Source organism: Meleagris gallopavo, chromosome 6, assembly GCF_905368555.1.
Source record: "Meleagris gallopavo chromosome 6, MGAL_WU_HG_1.1, whole genome shotgun sequence".
In the NCBI taxonomy this organism is placed as follows: domain Eukaryota; kingdom Metazoa; phylum Chordata; class Aves; order Galliformes; family Phasianidae; genus Meleagris; species Meleagris gallopavo.
Window position 1 is genome coordinate 32,059,288 of NC_139409.1, and position 14,665 is coordinate 32,073,952.

General features: G+C 42.0%; 1 protein-coding gene across 1 annotated transcript in view; it reads right to left on the bottom strand.

Annotated features, from left to right (window-relative positions):
- SKAP2 (src kinase associated phosphoprotein 2) overlaps positions 1-10,997 on the bottom strand; it is a 116,647-nt gene extending 105,650 nt beyond the window's left edge. Inside the window, exons 1-2 of the mRNA XM_085226235.1 lie at positions 10,690-10,997; positions 62-167 (exon numbers count right to left, since the gene is read on the bottom strand). Of these exons, the coding sequence (XP_085082361.1) occupies positions 62-167; positions 10,690-10,735 (152 nt within the window). The 5' untranslated portion in view covers positions 10,736-10,997. The remainder of the gene's footprint in view (positions 1-61; positions 168-10,689) is intronic.
- Between the last annotated feature and the right edge of the window lie 3,668 nt (positions 10,998-14,665).

Genomic DNA, 14,665 nt, shown 5'->3' on the forward strand with positions numbered 1-14,665 from the left:
AAAAAATCTATGTTACACGTAAGTTACTTCGTAACACATGAAACCCACAAAGCTTACTTACCTTGCCTTAACATCTTTTATCTTCTTAAGAAGGATATCCCTTTTTTCTTTTGCTTTCTTGGACAAATTTTCTCCTTTTAGGGTCCGAGAAATAAACGTGTCGACATCTAAATCAGAAAATGAAGAAAAAGATGCACACCTCAGTAAGGACACACAGTGCTGTAATGAGTTTGCCTAGCCACTACTATGAAGAAACTAAGAAAATTATTTTCAGGCCTACACCCAGCACAGTTAACAGGCTTTTTCTATTCTAAATGAGATACAATTTGTTCTCTGATCTACTTATGCTTAGCACAGCAAATCCTATGGTGACATTTGATTCTTGCTCACTTAATTACGCCAAGTAAGCCCTAATAAATTGCAGTGCTATAACAATTACTTTCCATCACCTAAAGTAGGGGATAAAGCTAAAACATGGAAATAACCTTTATGCACATATTACTGCCATGTTATTTCAGAAGATCACGTTACAAAAACGGTTGAGTAATTCACTCTTTCAGCAGTAATGCCCATCCAGCCACTAATATAGGTCACTTTTTGGTTCCAGTATTTCCAAATGATCTCACTGCCTCTCAGCTCCTGCATGACTAAGGTTCATATCCAAAGTTTTAACATGGCAACCAGTTAAGTAAGAATGATAATAACCAAACTGAAATACAGTCAAGACAAACATACGTGCTCAACTTCAAGCATGCTTCCAGAATCACAGAACTCTAACCTGCACTGCATTTGTTTTATTCTAATGCAGAAAATGTCTTATATAGGCATGCAGAATCAAAGTATCCCATTAAAGTTACTGTGGCTCATCATAATATAGTAAACACCCATTGCACAGGACAAAAATAGTGCACTGACTGAGAATTCTTATGAGTCTAAGTCTTCCAGTAGTATGTTTTCCTGATTAGCAAAAATCATTGCCCACATTTATTTACTGTAATAACCTTATGTAGTTACCAATCAAGATATGGCTACCTGGAAATTGAAAAGCAGAACTACTACTACTGCAACAACAACAACAAAAAAACTTGCTTATTAATTTCAGCTTCTCAGCCGTATGGTTAACACCTATTCATTCAAGAAGTAGAAACAAGTGTATGTCACAAACGCCTCCATCGAGACACTTCCCCCACATACGCACTTTGGCATAGTCTGTGTACATACAAGCAGATATGGCTAGTTCTATTTTAGTTCTGTAACTTCTCAAATCAGATGAGATGTTTCACAATGAGAATACAAAAACAATTAAGCACTCAATTGTTCACACACTCAACAAATCCCATTTTAAAAACATTAAGTTAATATTTACTGCAGATTTCCTAACTGAAAGCTTGAATCGCCTGCTTTTCTCTCTATATAGATCAGAAGTTCAGCAGAAACAAGTCACTTTTTCTTTCAAGTTGCAAGAAAGTCAAGTTACCTTTTGAAAACACTAGCATAGCCATTACAAAGATTTCACACTTTATAAATAATTTACCACAGTATTATTACTTAGATGGACTCACTGTCTTCACAAGATGTGGCAATAACTTCATTTTTTAATGTTTTCAGAGTTCTGAACAACAGTACGTTCCCACTCCTTGCACGACAGAAAGAGAAGCTTCCCCGACACGTTTTCCAAAGCAGATCCAAAGACAAAAGAAAATCTCAGTTCTGTGTCACAGCTTCTGCAAGAGGCCAGAAGGAAAGGCATTTGGAGTGTCTATTAATGAATCCTCCAGACTCATCCCTCAGCAGCCTCTATGCCATAAGCCAAGCATGCATGGAAACATTTTGCTCTAACACAGAAAATCTACACATCTTCATAAATTCCAAGGATTCTAATTTCTGATCAAGGGAGCAAGTAAAGGCCCATACAGTCACAAAACCCTGGCCAGCCAGAAAACCCTCTTTAGGTGAAAAGGCCTGATACTTTTGCTATTGAGAGCAGAAACCAAAACTGCTAAGAGGTTTTGTTCAGTGAAACCCAACAAGATTTTTCAGTACAGACAAACCTTTCTCTCTGGAAGGGACATTCTCATTAAATATTGGTTCCTTCCTATTTTACATATTTATTTCAAAAATCTGACAGCTGCTTCTAAGTTCTATTTCAGCAACACGTGAAAGTTTCAAGCAATTATTTGGGTTTATACATAAGGAGCGATGCTTACACAGCAATCTTCAGACACGGACTGATCACCAAACTTTGCCTCTGAAGTCTCCATTGAAATTCAGTGGGCTTTGCAATTTCATGGAAAAGCTCAAAACTGAGAACTGGCTGAGAACTCCACCATCTCAGGTTCTGACTGATCATCAGAGCTTCCTATAACCACTAATGTTGAGAAAATTAAGGGGCAAGGAACGGAAAAGAACCAAGTCTGATTGTCATAAAGAAGAATTACCAGTTCTAGCTTACATGCATTGCAGAGATAAAAATCCTGAGGATTGATCACATCGCCTCTTTTCTTTTGGAAAAGCTAGACTTCAAAAGCAGAAATACTGCAGAATTTTCAGCCACAGAGGTACAGGGCAAAAGTAGATCTTCACATATTCCAGTAAAAGAAGATAGTAAGTTGGAGGAGAGGGAGATGAACAGAAGGACAGCAATCATGCACAAGCTCCTCAGAAGCAGCAGCAGCATTTACAGATAAGACATCCCTGGGATGCCAACGACTTCCCTGTCCTGTGAGACTGCAAAACAAGTTCTAGAAGTTTACATGGCCCCAGACAGAATACACCATAGTCACCATGGAATGCCATCACTTAGGTGTGTTCAGAAAAGGCATAAATATAACCTGATTCATCACATCCCCAAAATATGAAGACAGACCTGACATGCATATATCTGTAACAGTACGCCTAAGCAGCAATATACTTGAAAATACCACATTATCATATCACACATTTTCCTACCTACTGACAATTACACAGAATGATGCACATCTTGCTCAAGCCACCTCCTGATCTAGCATTGTAAATCTATTCCTGATGTGCCAGATGCACATGAGATGAGTCGCTTATCGTAACCTCTCTGGACAAGAAACAAGAAAATCTAAGTTATGATCGTTACTTTACCACCTGTACCTGTAGACCTCCCTGAGTATACAAGAAACAGTTCCAGCTGTCAGAGAATTCTTCATCACTGGCTTCACATAGAAGACTGTTCACTTATTGCCTACAGCATTCTTCAAAGTGATTCACCTTAGAATAAGAACAGAACTCCGGACTTCAGTGTGATAGATGCAAGTCTCATATGGTGAGCTTCAGACACAATATCATACAGAAGTAGCAAAATGTGTCCATTTCTCAATGCTGTTCTAGTCACTAATTTGCTCTTTCTTCTTTAGGATGATCAAAAACTCTCTCTGCCCTCTAAACTAGTTTAAAGTTGTGCAAAAAAAATGAAAGTTTAAGCCACTAATCATTAGAACCTGAGCGTAAATGCAGTTCCTTTCTGTCCCAGTAGACTCATTGACAATTTTTTTTTAAATGATAAACACACACAAAAAAAAAGAAAAGAAAAAAAAAAAAAAAAAAAGAAAACCACCCCTCTTTGAACAGGTTCCTGATTTAAAAGCAGTTTTGCTCATCCTTTCCAGGCAATGAATGAAAAAAAATGATGCATCCCCATTCACTGTTTCTACCAAACTTAGCAGTTATTTAGTAACAGTACACATTGCAGAGGGCATCCTACCACCAGAGACCAGGCTGCTCAGTTAACTGTTTCCATTGAAAATAACAGAGTTTCAAAGAGAAATACATCTTGAAACCTGCTCAGTATTTCTAAAAGTTTCTAAGCCTGCGTGTCAAACTGTTAAATGGCCTGAATCTAGTACTTAACAATCTGTTTCAGAAAGCTCATTATTTCAACTTCATCTGAACCACATCCCAGAGAAATTATTTGCCTACAGAAATGAACAGCAGATACAGAACTGAAAGATCTAATTGATAAGATCCTCTCACAAATTGCTCTGCCAATACAGGTTGCAAACAGGAATGAGAACAGCAAAGTTTTGTTCTCTAGAAGTTTACATGGCCTCATGTAGTTCAAGACTCAATGGCCTCTTCATACAACCAATAAAAGCTGAAAGGTCTTTTTCATCTTGTTTTCAGCAGATTCCTCTTACGAGGAAAAAGTTTTAGATTGTTTTTATTTCCATTGTTAAACAACTTGGTGCTTCGCCTTGCTTCAATGATTACAAAGAGACAACACTGCAAGTTTTTCACATTTCAAGTCTTTAGGGCTATTTCCTTTAATAAAAGCAGAAATCAGACATCTTCAAAAGAACACTGTGGACTTTCAGTCCAAAGCAAGCACTGCATTTAAGAGCACTAATCATAAATCCTAGCATTTTGTTGTTTACCATTCTTAACACAGGGATCATCAGTTGTACTTAATGAACACTCATCCTTAGCACAGAACCTTTGTGTCAAGGTAGTCCAAACAGGCTCTCACAGACCATGGCCTGGATCTTCCTTTCTCCCGAGCTTCTGCAGATAACCAAAACACTGTCCATCACATTACCAGAATGTGAGACATTACCAGAATGAAGTCATCCCTTCACCACCTGATGAGCTCATACCTCTGACAGATGTGCTTCCACTCACATGACAGGGAGTGCACACACCTTCAGGTGACCTGGTGCAAACATGGCCTCATGCTTCAGGGCTGGACATACGTGTGCTATGCAATGAGGGACAGCTGTATGGGGTCACCTGGCAGATGTACTCCCAGTCACACCAGGAGGGATCTGCGGGTCAGCAGAACAATGCACAGAGCCAGACTCCTCTAATCCCCCTCCTCCATGTTAAGGATGGGGAGAGCCAGGAGCTGGCCACAAGCCAGGGAATTTTGGAAGGCAGGACAGTTATTTCCAAAGGTAGCTGCAAACTAGGCACATTTGTGCACACACAGTTCTCAGTTGCAACATCAAACAGACTGCCACTTATCTTCCAGCTTTACAGAGTCTAGCATTAGATAGCAATTAATTTATCGGATTTCAAGCTTCTTGTACAAGTCATCAATATGGAGCAGGCCCAGAGATAAATTATCAAGCAATACCTGTGACTGCCTGTCCCCTTGCACATAAATCTGGCTCCTTGAGAAGAAACATTTGAGGACCTTGCTTTTGCCCTCTCCTCTATATTCAAACATCTCTCTCTTGAGCTTGCTAAATTAGCTATCTATACATAAATATAAATAGATATATACATATACAAGTGTACAATTAATGAATATACCGATGATATGGTATTGCAGCGTATAACTGATGAATATACAGATGTTAAGGTATAACACAGAGCTTGGCTACGATGTTATTACACCAAAGCAGGAAACAGAAGTGATAGGTACACTCACCCGTAACCTGAGCTCGCATGGGAAACTCCAGTGGAGTGGATCTCCAGAAGAGATCCTTCCCCACTGGCAGTCGGCTCTTAAATGGGTCTAGGAGAGGTGCAGCCAGGCTCCACCCCTTCCTGCAGCACAGGTGAATCGCCTTCACCTGTGCTCCCGTGGCTGACTCAGCACTTGCCTCAGGTGATCAATCAGAGGTTCAGGCTGTGATTCAGCAGCCCCATGCAACATGTACAGGAACAAACGTAAAATAAAAGTGACTGACTCCAGGATATTTAAAAATAATCACATTGATCCATTGGAGCACAAAGTCCTGGAAAGGAATGCCTCTGGAAACTGCTGTACCTTTGATCCCCAAAAGCACAAACACTGAATACATTGATAAACACTGACACTCAACAATTTCTGTTAGTGATTCAGAAAGCAAAAGTACACCTAAGCTGCTAAGACTCCTCAAATGAAGTAAACATAAAAGTAAAAACAAGATAGCTCTTAAAAGAAGTTAAATAAAATTATCATCATTGACTATAATCTCATTGACCAAGTAGTTGAACATCATCTCTCTCCATTAAAGAGGTGAGAAAAGACCAAGCTGTAACACATTAAGCTTATCCTGAAAAAACCACACCAGTACAAATCATGATCAAGTTACAAAGTGATTCCAAATGAACTATAATAAAAAATGTTAAGGATTAACCCAAAGATTTACACTGTATGTTACATTATGCTGCATCTATTGTGGTTTGTTGACATATGATTATGAAAGAAACGTAAACCCAGTCAGATGAGAAAGATAGACTCCACGTTAATTGAAAAAGACAAACTAAGTGAATAATGAGTATATAAAAAATAGCCTATGCCATTTTTATCACCCATATATGACACTTACTCTCAAATTTATGGCAGAGACAATTGAACTATGTTTCAAATCACTGGAGGTTATTTCTTACCAGGAATGCCTCTGCGCAGTTTTTCACCTCGCTGTTTCTATTCTTACTCCATTACTATTCGAATACAAATATATTACCAGAGCTGTAAATACCTGTCTACTTAGAAGATGTCTACTATAATCACTCTGGTTTATCTTGCAAAGTCAGATTCTTCAGCAAGAACAGGCATTCATGAAAGCCAAGGAAATGTGAAAAGGATACTTTAAACCATAGAAGTGATGAGTTTTAAACAAGACCATCCTTTTTTTTTAAAAAAAAAAAAAAAAGAGAGAGAGCCAGCCAATGAAGAAGAGCTACAGTGCACATAGGTGATTGTTCTTACCATGGGAGTATTAGGAGCAAGTCCAGCAACAGCTCACTAGGAGGTCAAAAAGGACTGTTAGTTTCTTCTGAGCATCAGAGGTAAACAGGACTAGTGTAGCGCACAGTAATGAAAGGGAAGCATAACTTTCTCAAGTTATGCGCTGGATCCACCATCTCATAGCTTTCTCACCTTGCTCAGTTCTGCACTCTGTTTTCAGGGTATAACTAAACAACCAGGTAAAAAATACTAATATGAGCACAAATTTAGAGAGATCACAGTGAAATAAGGCAATCCGGACAATACAACTATGTATTTAAAAAAACTGAATGATGTCTGGGTGGAAACAGTCTCTACAGCAAGAAGAGAGGTTTTTGTTCAGCTTTGGGTTGTTGGGGGGTTTTTTTTGAAAAAGAAAACACACATCTGGAACCTTATATCCCAACTCTATATGGGCTAAAGAAAGTTTTGTTCCATTTTCCTAGTTTAAAAAAATCTTTTCGTATACGAAAACAGAAGATTAAAACTAGAAACTTTGTGAAACGTGAAAGGAGAACTGAAAGAAAAACCTGTAGTATAGTTACAGATGTTACAAAGGTTAGAGAAAAAGATGTAAAAGATGTAAATGCTATAAATATATACAAAGATCATAACAATATCAAAAGCTTTTAAACAATATTCTCAACTCCTTCAACTCAATCTCCACAACATCCCAATCAAGATGACTGAAGGAACCAGTCTGATTTCCATTACGGAAAGAAAAAAAAATAAGCTTCTGGTGAAGAAAGAAGCCTCTGAAGTCTCTCTCAGCTAAGGAAAGCCAAAGCTTATTGAGTGCAACAAGTAGCAAGGAAAAATGAAAACAAGCAGGCTTTCAACAATCTACATAACCAATAATAATTGGGCTGCAAGAAAGAAACAGAATTAGCAACATCCCACTCTGCCAAACACCCACGGAAAGACTCTGAACAAACAACTGAAGGTGAAAGCACCTTTTCAAAAGAAGAGGCGCAGTAGGCCTCCCTCACTGAATCGTGAAGACTTGGGCATCATCTGGAAGGTACAGAGACATGGAAGGAAATGAGGAGATCACACACACTACCTCACATCTCTCAGTGTGAAGCAGGAGATAAGCAAGCTGCAAAATGACTTTCTCCCTTCACCCAAAGTTCAACCCACAACCAGAGGACCCTGATTCTGCCACCAGTTTTTCCCTCCCAGTACTTAAGCAAGCCAGAGGGGAGAGCTCGGGATTGTGAAATCCCAACAACCTCTGCAATAAGCTCATTGCCTCACTGACCTTCCCCCTTCAACTTCACAGAAACAGCTTCCTCCTCTTCCAAGTGATGTGGTTAGCCCTGAGTTCAAGCTGTGCTTCTGCCTGGAACATTTCAGCGCCACTGACATGCAGCCACAGTGACCCTGCCAGCATGTGTGACAGAATTTGTTTTCGCATTAAAGATATAATATTGTTTGGGTTCAAAGTAAAGCACTCACAAGTCAGAAAGCTTCCTGTGCAACTCTAATTCATCCCCTGGTGTGTTTATTCCCATTATCGCCATGTTTAACTCCAGGAGCACTTAGCATGTTTTCCAGTAGGACCCCTACTTGTTCAGCATGGGGGGGGACCCTGCTCCAACGATCAATCAAGGCTAAGCAGGGATAAAGAAGTCCATATGACCACTGCTCTGCTTGCTGCTGCAGTTGGAAAAAGCAGGCAAAAAGACTGAGGACAGGAGAAACAGTACAATATTCAAGAGATTTTGAATCTGCAACTGCCTTGCTGCCATGTGAACATTGGGCTAAAAGATGGTGCACTGACTGCATGTTCTCGACAGATATGAAGAAGTGCCAGGCACTTCTAATGGCCACTGAATAGAGACATCTGACCAGTGTTACTTTCTAGAGAAGCCAGAGCAGCATGGAGGAGGTGAATTTCAATTCCAGTTTTGTTCCACCATTGATTATTTTTGTGACCTCAGATCACATCTTGTTTATTACACTAATTTTAGCGACTGGAAAACAATATTCTCTCATATCAAAGAGGCGTTGAATCAATATCTGTTAGCCATTAAAGTAATACATTAAGAAGCATGCTTGAAGACAAGCATGCAGAAATGAATATCTATTCACTGCAGACTTTGTTTTGTACAGGAGTTGCTTAATGAATAATAAAGATATTACACAGCTCTCTTCCTCCCTCCATTACAATAAATCTTCAGTACATTAATAGTTCGGGCTAGAAGAAGCAGGGCACTGTATAACTAAGGATTACCAGAACCTTAGTGTAGTAGAGACTGAACTACTCTAATTTCTAACTACCACACAACTTTTCTTGTAACATTAAAAAAAACCAAGAGAGGCTAACGCACTAACTGTATGAAGTAAACTTTTATTCTTTGAAAACAGAATTGAATTTTTACATTGCATAACCACAGTTGTTCTTACATTTGGTTCCCCCTTGATAATTCTGCAAGCAAGGATTTAAAGTTACAAACCATTATTCGTTCCTCACTATCTCCACTCTGTTAGGTTTCTGCTTTGCATGGAGTCCCAAAACAAAATTGCTTGTGAATATAAATTAAGTGAAAAATACTGTTACAGTTATAGGTACTTACTATGTAGTGCTTACGATACTGTAATAATGAAAAAGATTTAAAGACCACTGGTAAATCATCTCACTCTATTGACTTCAGTATTATAGACAGTACTGATGAAATCGTCTTAATTTGCCAGAAAAGCTGCACCCATTACACAACCACGGGATACCCATGTATAACCTGGGCCATTGATTGCAATGAGTTTATGCACACCCTCTCTTGAGGGAAAGCAGGTGTTGCCACCTCCACTTCGAAACACCAACTTCTTTATCGCACTTTCCCCAGCAGACTGGATGAAGCTGAGCGAAGGGCCAGGTGTACAGGGGAGGCACAGTGACAAAATTTAAGCTGCAGTTTGGAGTTACCATGTAATTATCATCTTCACGATATCATACTCCTCCAGAAGTTTCTGAGAGCAACTTCACCAAGTGAAAGTAGCTCTTATACAAACAAACACTTCACATGGCCACAGGTTGGAAATACACAAACACCATGGAAACTACAAGGGCCAGGTAAAAGCCTCTAAGGCTAACCTTTTCATTGTTATTAATTAGGAATCCAGTTCACGATAAGAAGTCAGCAGCTCTCCTTTTCTTCCAGTGGCACTTCATGTTGGTTTTACTACAGAGAGAACATAAACTCCAAATAACATACTTATGGTCAGTGATTACTAGAGCCCCTCAGGAGAGCTGGCAGAGGTACTTACAAGATAAGAATGCAAGATAAGAGCAAAGCAGTTCAGCGCCAACTCTTACCACCAATGCGTTTAAGAACTGAACTGTGCCCAAAGGCGAGGAGCTGCACCAAGTTCCAGCGGGTGCCCCGCCTCGTAGCCGAGCACTCTTTCCAGAGACAAGCATTTCAGAAGCACGGCTAACTCGAACGGCTTTGATAGAACTGCGCAAGTTCCTGTGCCAGAAGGAGAAGTTCTCAAAAGAGAGATTCTCCCACTCACAGGGGAATTCTGACGCCTTCGAAGCGCCTCCTAAGGCACTGCCGGGGCGACGAGCACCTCTCCTCTCCTGGCGGCGCTCAGACACACCGCAGCCGCACGGCCACGCCGCGAGCCCGGCCCTGAGCTCGGGCACACCGACTAACAGCTCGGCGCCCCACGACGCCGCCGGCCTCCAGCGGGGAACTGCGGGGCTTTTCGACCGAGTACTGGCTCTTCTACCGACCGGGCTGAGCGAGGGACGCCGCTCCCGCCGTCGCCGACAGGCATGGAACGAGGCGGCACCCGGGCCTTCCGCACCGCTCCGGCTGCGGGGCAGCAGCGCCCGCGACGGCCCGGAAGAAGGAGGAAGCCGCCCTTGGAGCACGGAACGGGCGCTACCAAGCGCCGGAGGCTGCCCCAGCCCGCACCGGCCAGTCACAGCCCGCCCCCCATCGCCCGCCCCCCGGGAAGCCCTCCCCCCCTCCTTCCTGCCCTCCCTCCGCCTGCCGTACCTGCCAGGAGGCCACGGACGTCCTCGGGAATAGCGGCGCTGTGCATGCTGCGGGCGGCGGGCGCACCCCGCGGGCGACTCGCCTGGGCCGTGCCCCGGCCTCGGCCCCGCCGGGGAGGAAGCGGCAACCCCACCCCGCGGCCACAACGGCACGGTCTAGAGCCCCCGGGGCGGGGCTTCGAGCAAAAAGGCGGGGTTTCGCGCTACGAGGTGGGACTTCGTATCGGGGGAGCGGGGCTTCGCTCGCCCGCCGCGCACCGTCGCGCACCGCCCCCCGGAATCGCGCGTGCGCCTCCGCCATCCCTATGTTTACAGCCGCTGCTGGGTGTCCCCAGTAGCAACGCCCCGCCACGAGGGATCGCCGTCCATGTGACTTGTGCCGGAAGTCGTGTTGCGTGAGGACGCCGCGCGGACGCTCCCCACTTGCCAGAACCGAGCATGGCGCTTAGCCGTGATCGTCCGCTCGTCTCCGCCCCGCGGCACGCAAGAGGTTGACTATTGGACGAGAGGCCCGGAAGTCGCTCTCTGATTGGTCCATTTGTTGTCCCGTGCTTCCTTAGCTGAGAGCGGGCTCCCTCCGGCTCTACGAACAGGAATGGGCAGGAGCCGGCAGTGGGCTGAGCGATGCCAGTAACTTGGCTGGTGGGTGTGAAGGGCGGTAAAGGTTGGCACCGCTACTTCTAAATGTCTTTAATCCTCGCTTAAAGCACAATGCAGGCTTCAGCTTGCTTGCGGGCAGGTGGGATAGCACTGCTGAGGGAACAAGGCAGAGGGTGTTGACCTCTGCACTGCAGGTTATCCAATTCCTTTCTGGCCTGCTGCCAGCATCAGGGCAAAGGATAGCAGATCACGGAGTTATTAAGATTGGAAAAGAGCATAGTCTGACCACCAGCTCATCCCCACCATGCCCACTAACCACGTTCCTCAGTGCCATATCTACACGGTTCTTGAACACCTCCAAGGACACTGACTCTGCCACCTCCCTGGGCAGCCTGTGCCAATGCATCACCATTCTGTCAGAGAATAATTTTTTCCCTAATATCCAACCTGAAACTCTCCTGGTCCAACTTAAAGCTATTATCTGCAAAAAGAGGCTAACACTCAACTTGCTACAACCTCCTTTCAGGTCGTTGTAGAGAGCAAATCACAACCCTGCCTCAGCTCTGCCGGTGTCCCAACAGCTGCAGCTGGCACAGTAAAGCCAGGTAACCTGAGGAGAGGAAATGACATGCACACATAGAGAAATGGAAAGTGCTTGGGATAGATCTCTTGGTGATGGGCAGAGGTGTGATCATAGAGCAACGCAGCTGGACCAGCTTTGAATTAGAGCCAACTTTGTAGAAAGGTTGTTTTGTTCACAGGGACAGCTGTGCTATATTTTGCCAGCAAATCACTAGTCATCTGTATTGGAATGCATCAGTGATGTCATGTGTTTAGTGTAGTAATGGCTCGAGTAAACTCCTAGCATGTGCTTCTGTGACCTTGATGGTTTTGGCTATATCTGTGTTGTTAATAAAGAAAATGTTTGTGTTGGAGCACATCTGTATATCCTACCAGTGTAGAGGAAAAAAAAAAAAAAAAAAGCATGGGAAAAAAAGTACTATTTATAAAATGTCTCCTTTGCACCAGTACACCTATATTAATCCCAGCTGGCAGTACATCTGTATCAGTCTGATATTAAGCAGTTCCTTTCTTTGGTCAATGTAGCTGTGCCCACAGAAGTCTGCACTGTAGACCTAGTGTTAGATTGTATGGTTCTCCTGACCTCTTACATCCCTTTTAATTATATAGCACAACTCTTTTCAAATACATCTGGGTTTTCAAAGCATTGCAGCTTTATTACCTGATTTTATGGCCATCTTGACTAAAAGTGAAGCAATTAACTAACTGACCTGTATAATGTTGCACATTATTTCTACGTTACTTCTCTAATTTCAAAATAAACGTGAATGTGAATCTGGGTTCTTATGTGTATATCTATATCTTGCCTTTTTGTTTGTATAAATACCCACTACTCATCTATTTCAAGAATATGTTTGATTCATTTCCTTTAGTTAGCAACAACAGCTCCTCAGGCTTGTTAATGTTAAAATTACATTATGTAAATGTTAAATTACACATTTCATACATGCAGTCTTGGGAAGTTGCCATGAGGAACAGGAAAATGGCTTCCAGTTTAATTTGTTTGCCCTTTTCCAGGTTAATCTTAATCCTGCTTTCTTATGTTGACTTTATTGCTCCATCCATTTCTGTTCCCGAAGTAAGTCAAAGGTTTCACCTGAACTCTGTTGTAGTCTTTGTTTTGAGATTGCTTTTCCTGATAATTTTTTCCATATGTTTACCATTTGTATGAGCTTTCCTGGGGTTCCAGAAAATAAAATGAGAAGAATAACTTATCTTTATTATTTTCCATCCTCCCTATTCTATGGGGAGAGGGGGGAGGTTCTACTTTTTTTTTTTCCTTAAAGTCCCCCTTGTTGCAATGAAGACCAGCCCATCACACAGTTGGTGAGATTTGTGACTCAGGCCTATTTTAAGCCTTGCTAAGTTCCAGGTTTGCCCTTAGTTCCCTAATTTTTAAATCTACCGCTAATAGGAGGCATAATTCAAAACAGACTCCTTCATTGAAACATGTCTGGCTTCACAGCCATTTCAGCCTGTTTTCTGAGAATTCCACAGCTTATATCTCATCTAAACCAGACCTACTGTCTTGCCTAATCAAGCTCATAGATCAGGGATTCTTGATGCTTGGGTAGCAGAGCCGCAGGGAATGCACATGGATTTATTGTCTTTCCTTTTGGGGAGAGCTATGAAAACAGGGAGTTCGTGATGAGAAGCCTACCTGAATCTGCAGAGAGCCTGTACTAATGCAGCTGCAGAAATAATAAAGTTTCTGATTCCAGAGCAACATCAACACCCCTTGCCTCCATAAAGAAATTTGGCACATTCAGTGTACTGGGAAATCCAGCATTTTTCTACAAAAGGTTCCACTTCTCTGCAGGCATGCTTTTAAAACTTAGATTCCAGAGTAAGCAGCAGACAAAACCTATGTGCAGCTGCTGCTAGTTTTATACATGTCCTTTAGTAGAAAATAATTGGATTGCAGTGCATGCTCCCTGCACTATCTCAAGGCAGGCAGCAGGCTTGTTGAGGCTATGCTGTATTTTTATCTGTTCATCCCTCGTTGCTTGTCAGTCTTCTTTTAGCAGTTTTGAAACAAAATAGCTAGTCAATAATTGGAATATTTATATTTTTTAATTATTTAATCACATTAAGCAGTGTCTGGCAAAGATTTCTGGCATGGGTATCTAGTTGTCAAATGCAAGGAGAACAGACTATCTTTACAGAAGCACTTTCCTTACAAAGAAACTCAGAAACTTCTGGCTTTAAAAAAAAAAAAAAAAAAAAAAAAAACACAGAAAACTATGCTATTGAAAGACAATGCACTAAATATGGCAACTCTATGCATTTTGGCTGCGGTCACTGCACTTAAGAAAAGCTGTGGTGTCTCTAACAGAGGAAAAACATATTTTGTACCCTTTGCCCTCTAGCAAAACATAATTAATGTTTTGTTAGGATTTACTACTACTACTGCTCCAGTTAAAATGATTTACTCACAGTCAGAGATATATTCAGGATATCCCAGCAGTTGTTTGAAGAATAAGTTTCTAAATTAACTTTGAGGCATAATAAGAGCTAATCCTTGGGGTAACAACTCCTCTACTCACCATCCATCTTCATGAAGGTTTCGTACTTTGCTGTCCTTTTACTGGCGTCTTATTTAGGAAATCTTTGAAGCTTTCAAGTGTTATGCACACAGTTGGGTTGCATTGACTGTATTTTGTTCAGTTGTGGAAAAAATGATAGAAGTTTTGAATACCAAAGGTTTGTTTATATATTGGTTTTATGATGAAAATAGCTACAACAACCTTTTTTTCTACATAGTTTGAAGGCCTTGGTGCTACCATTGTATATGT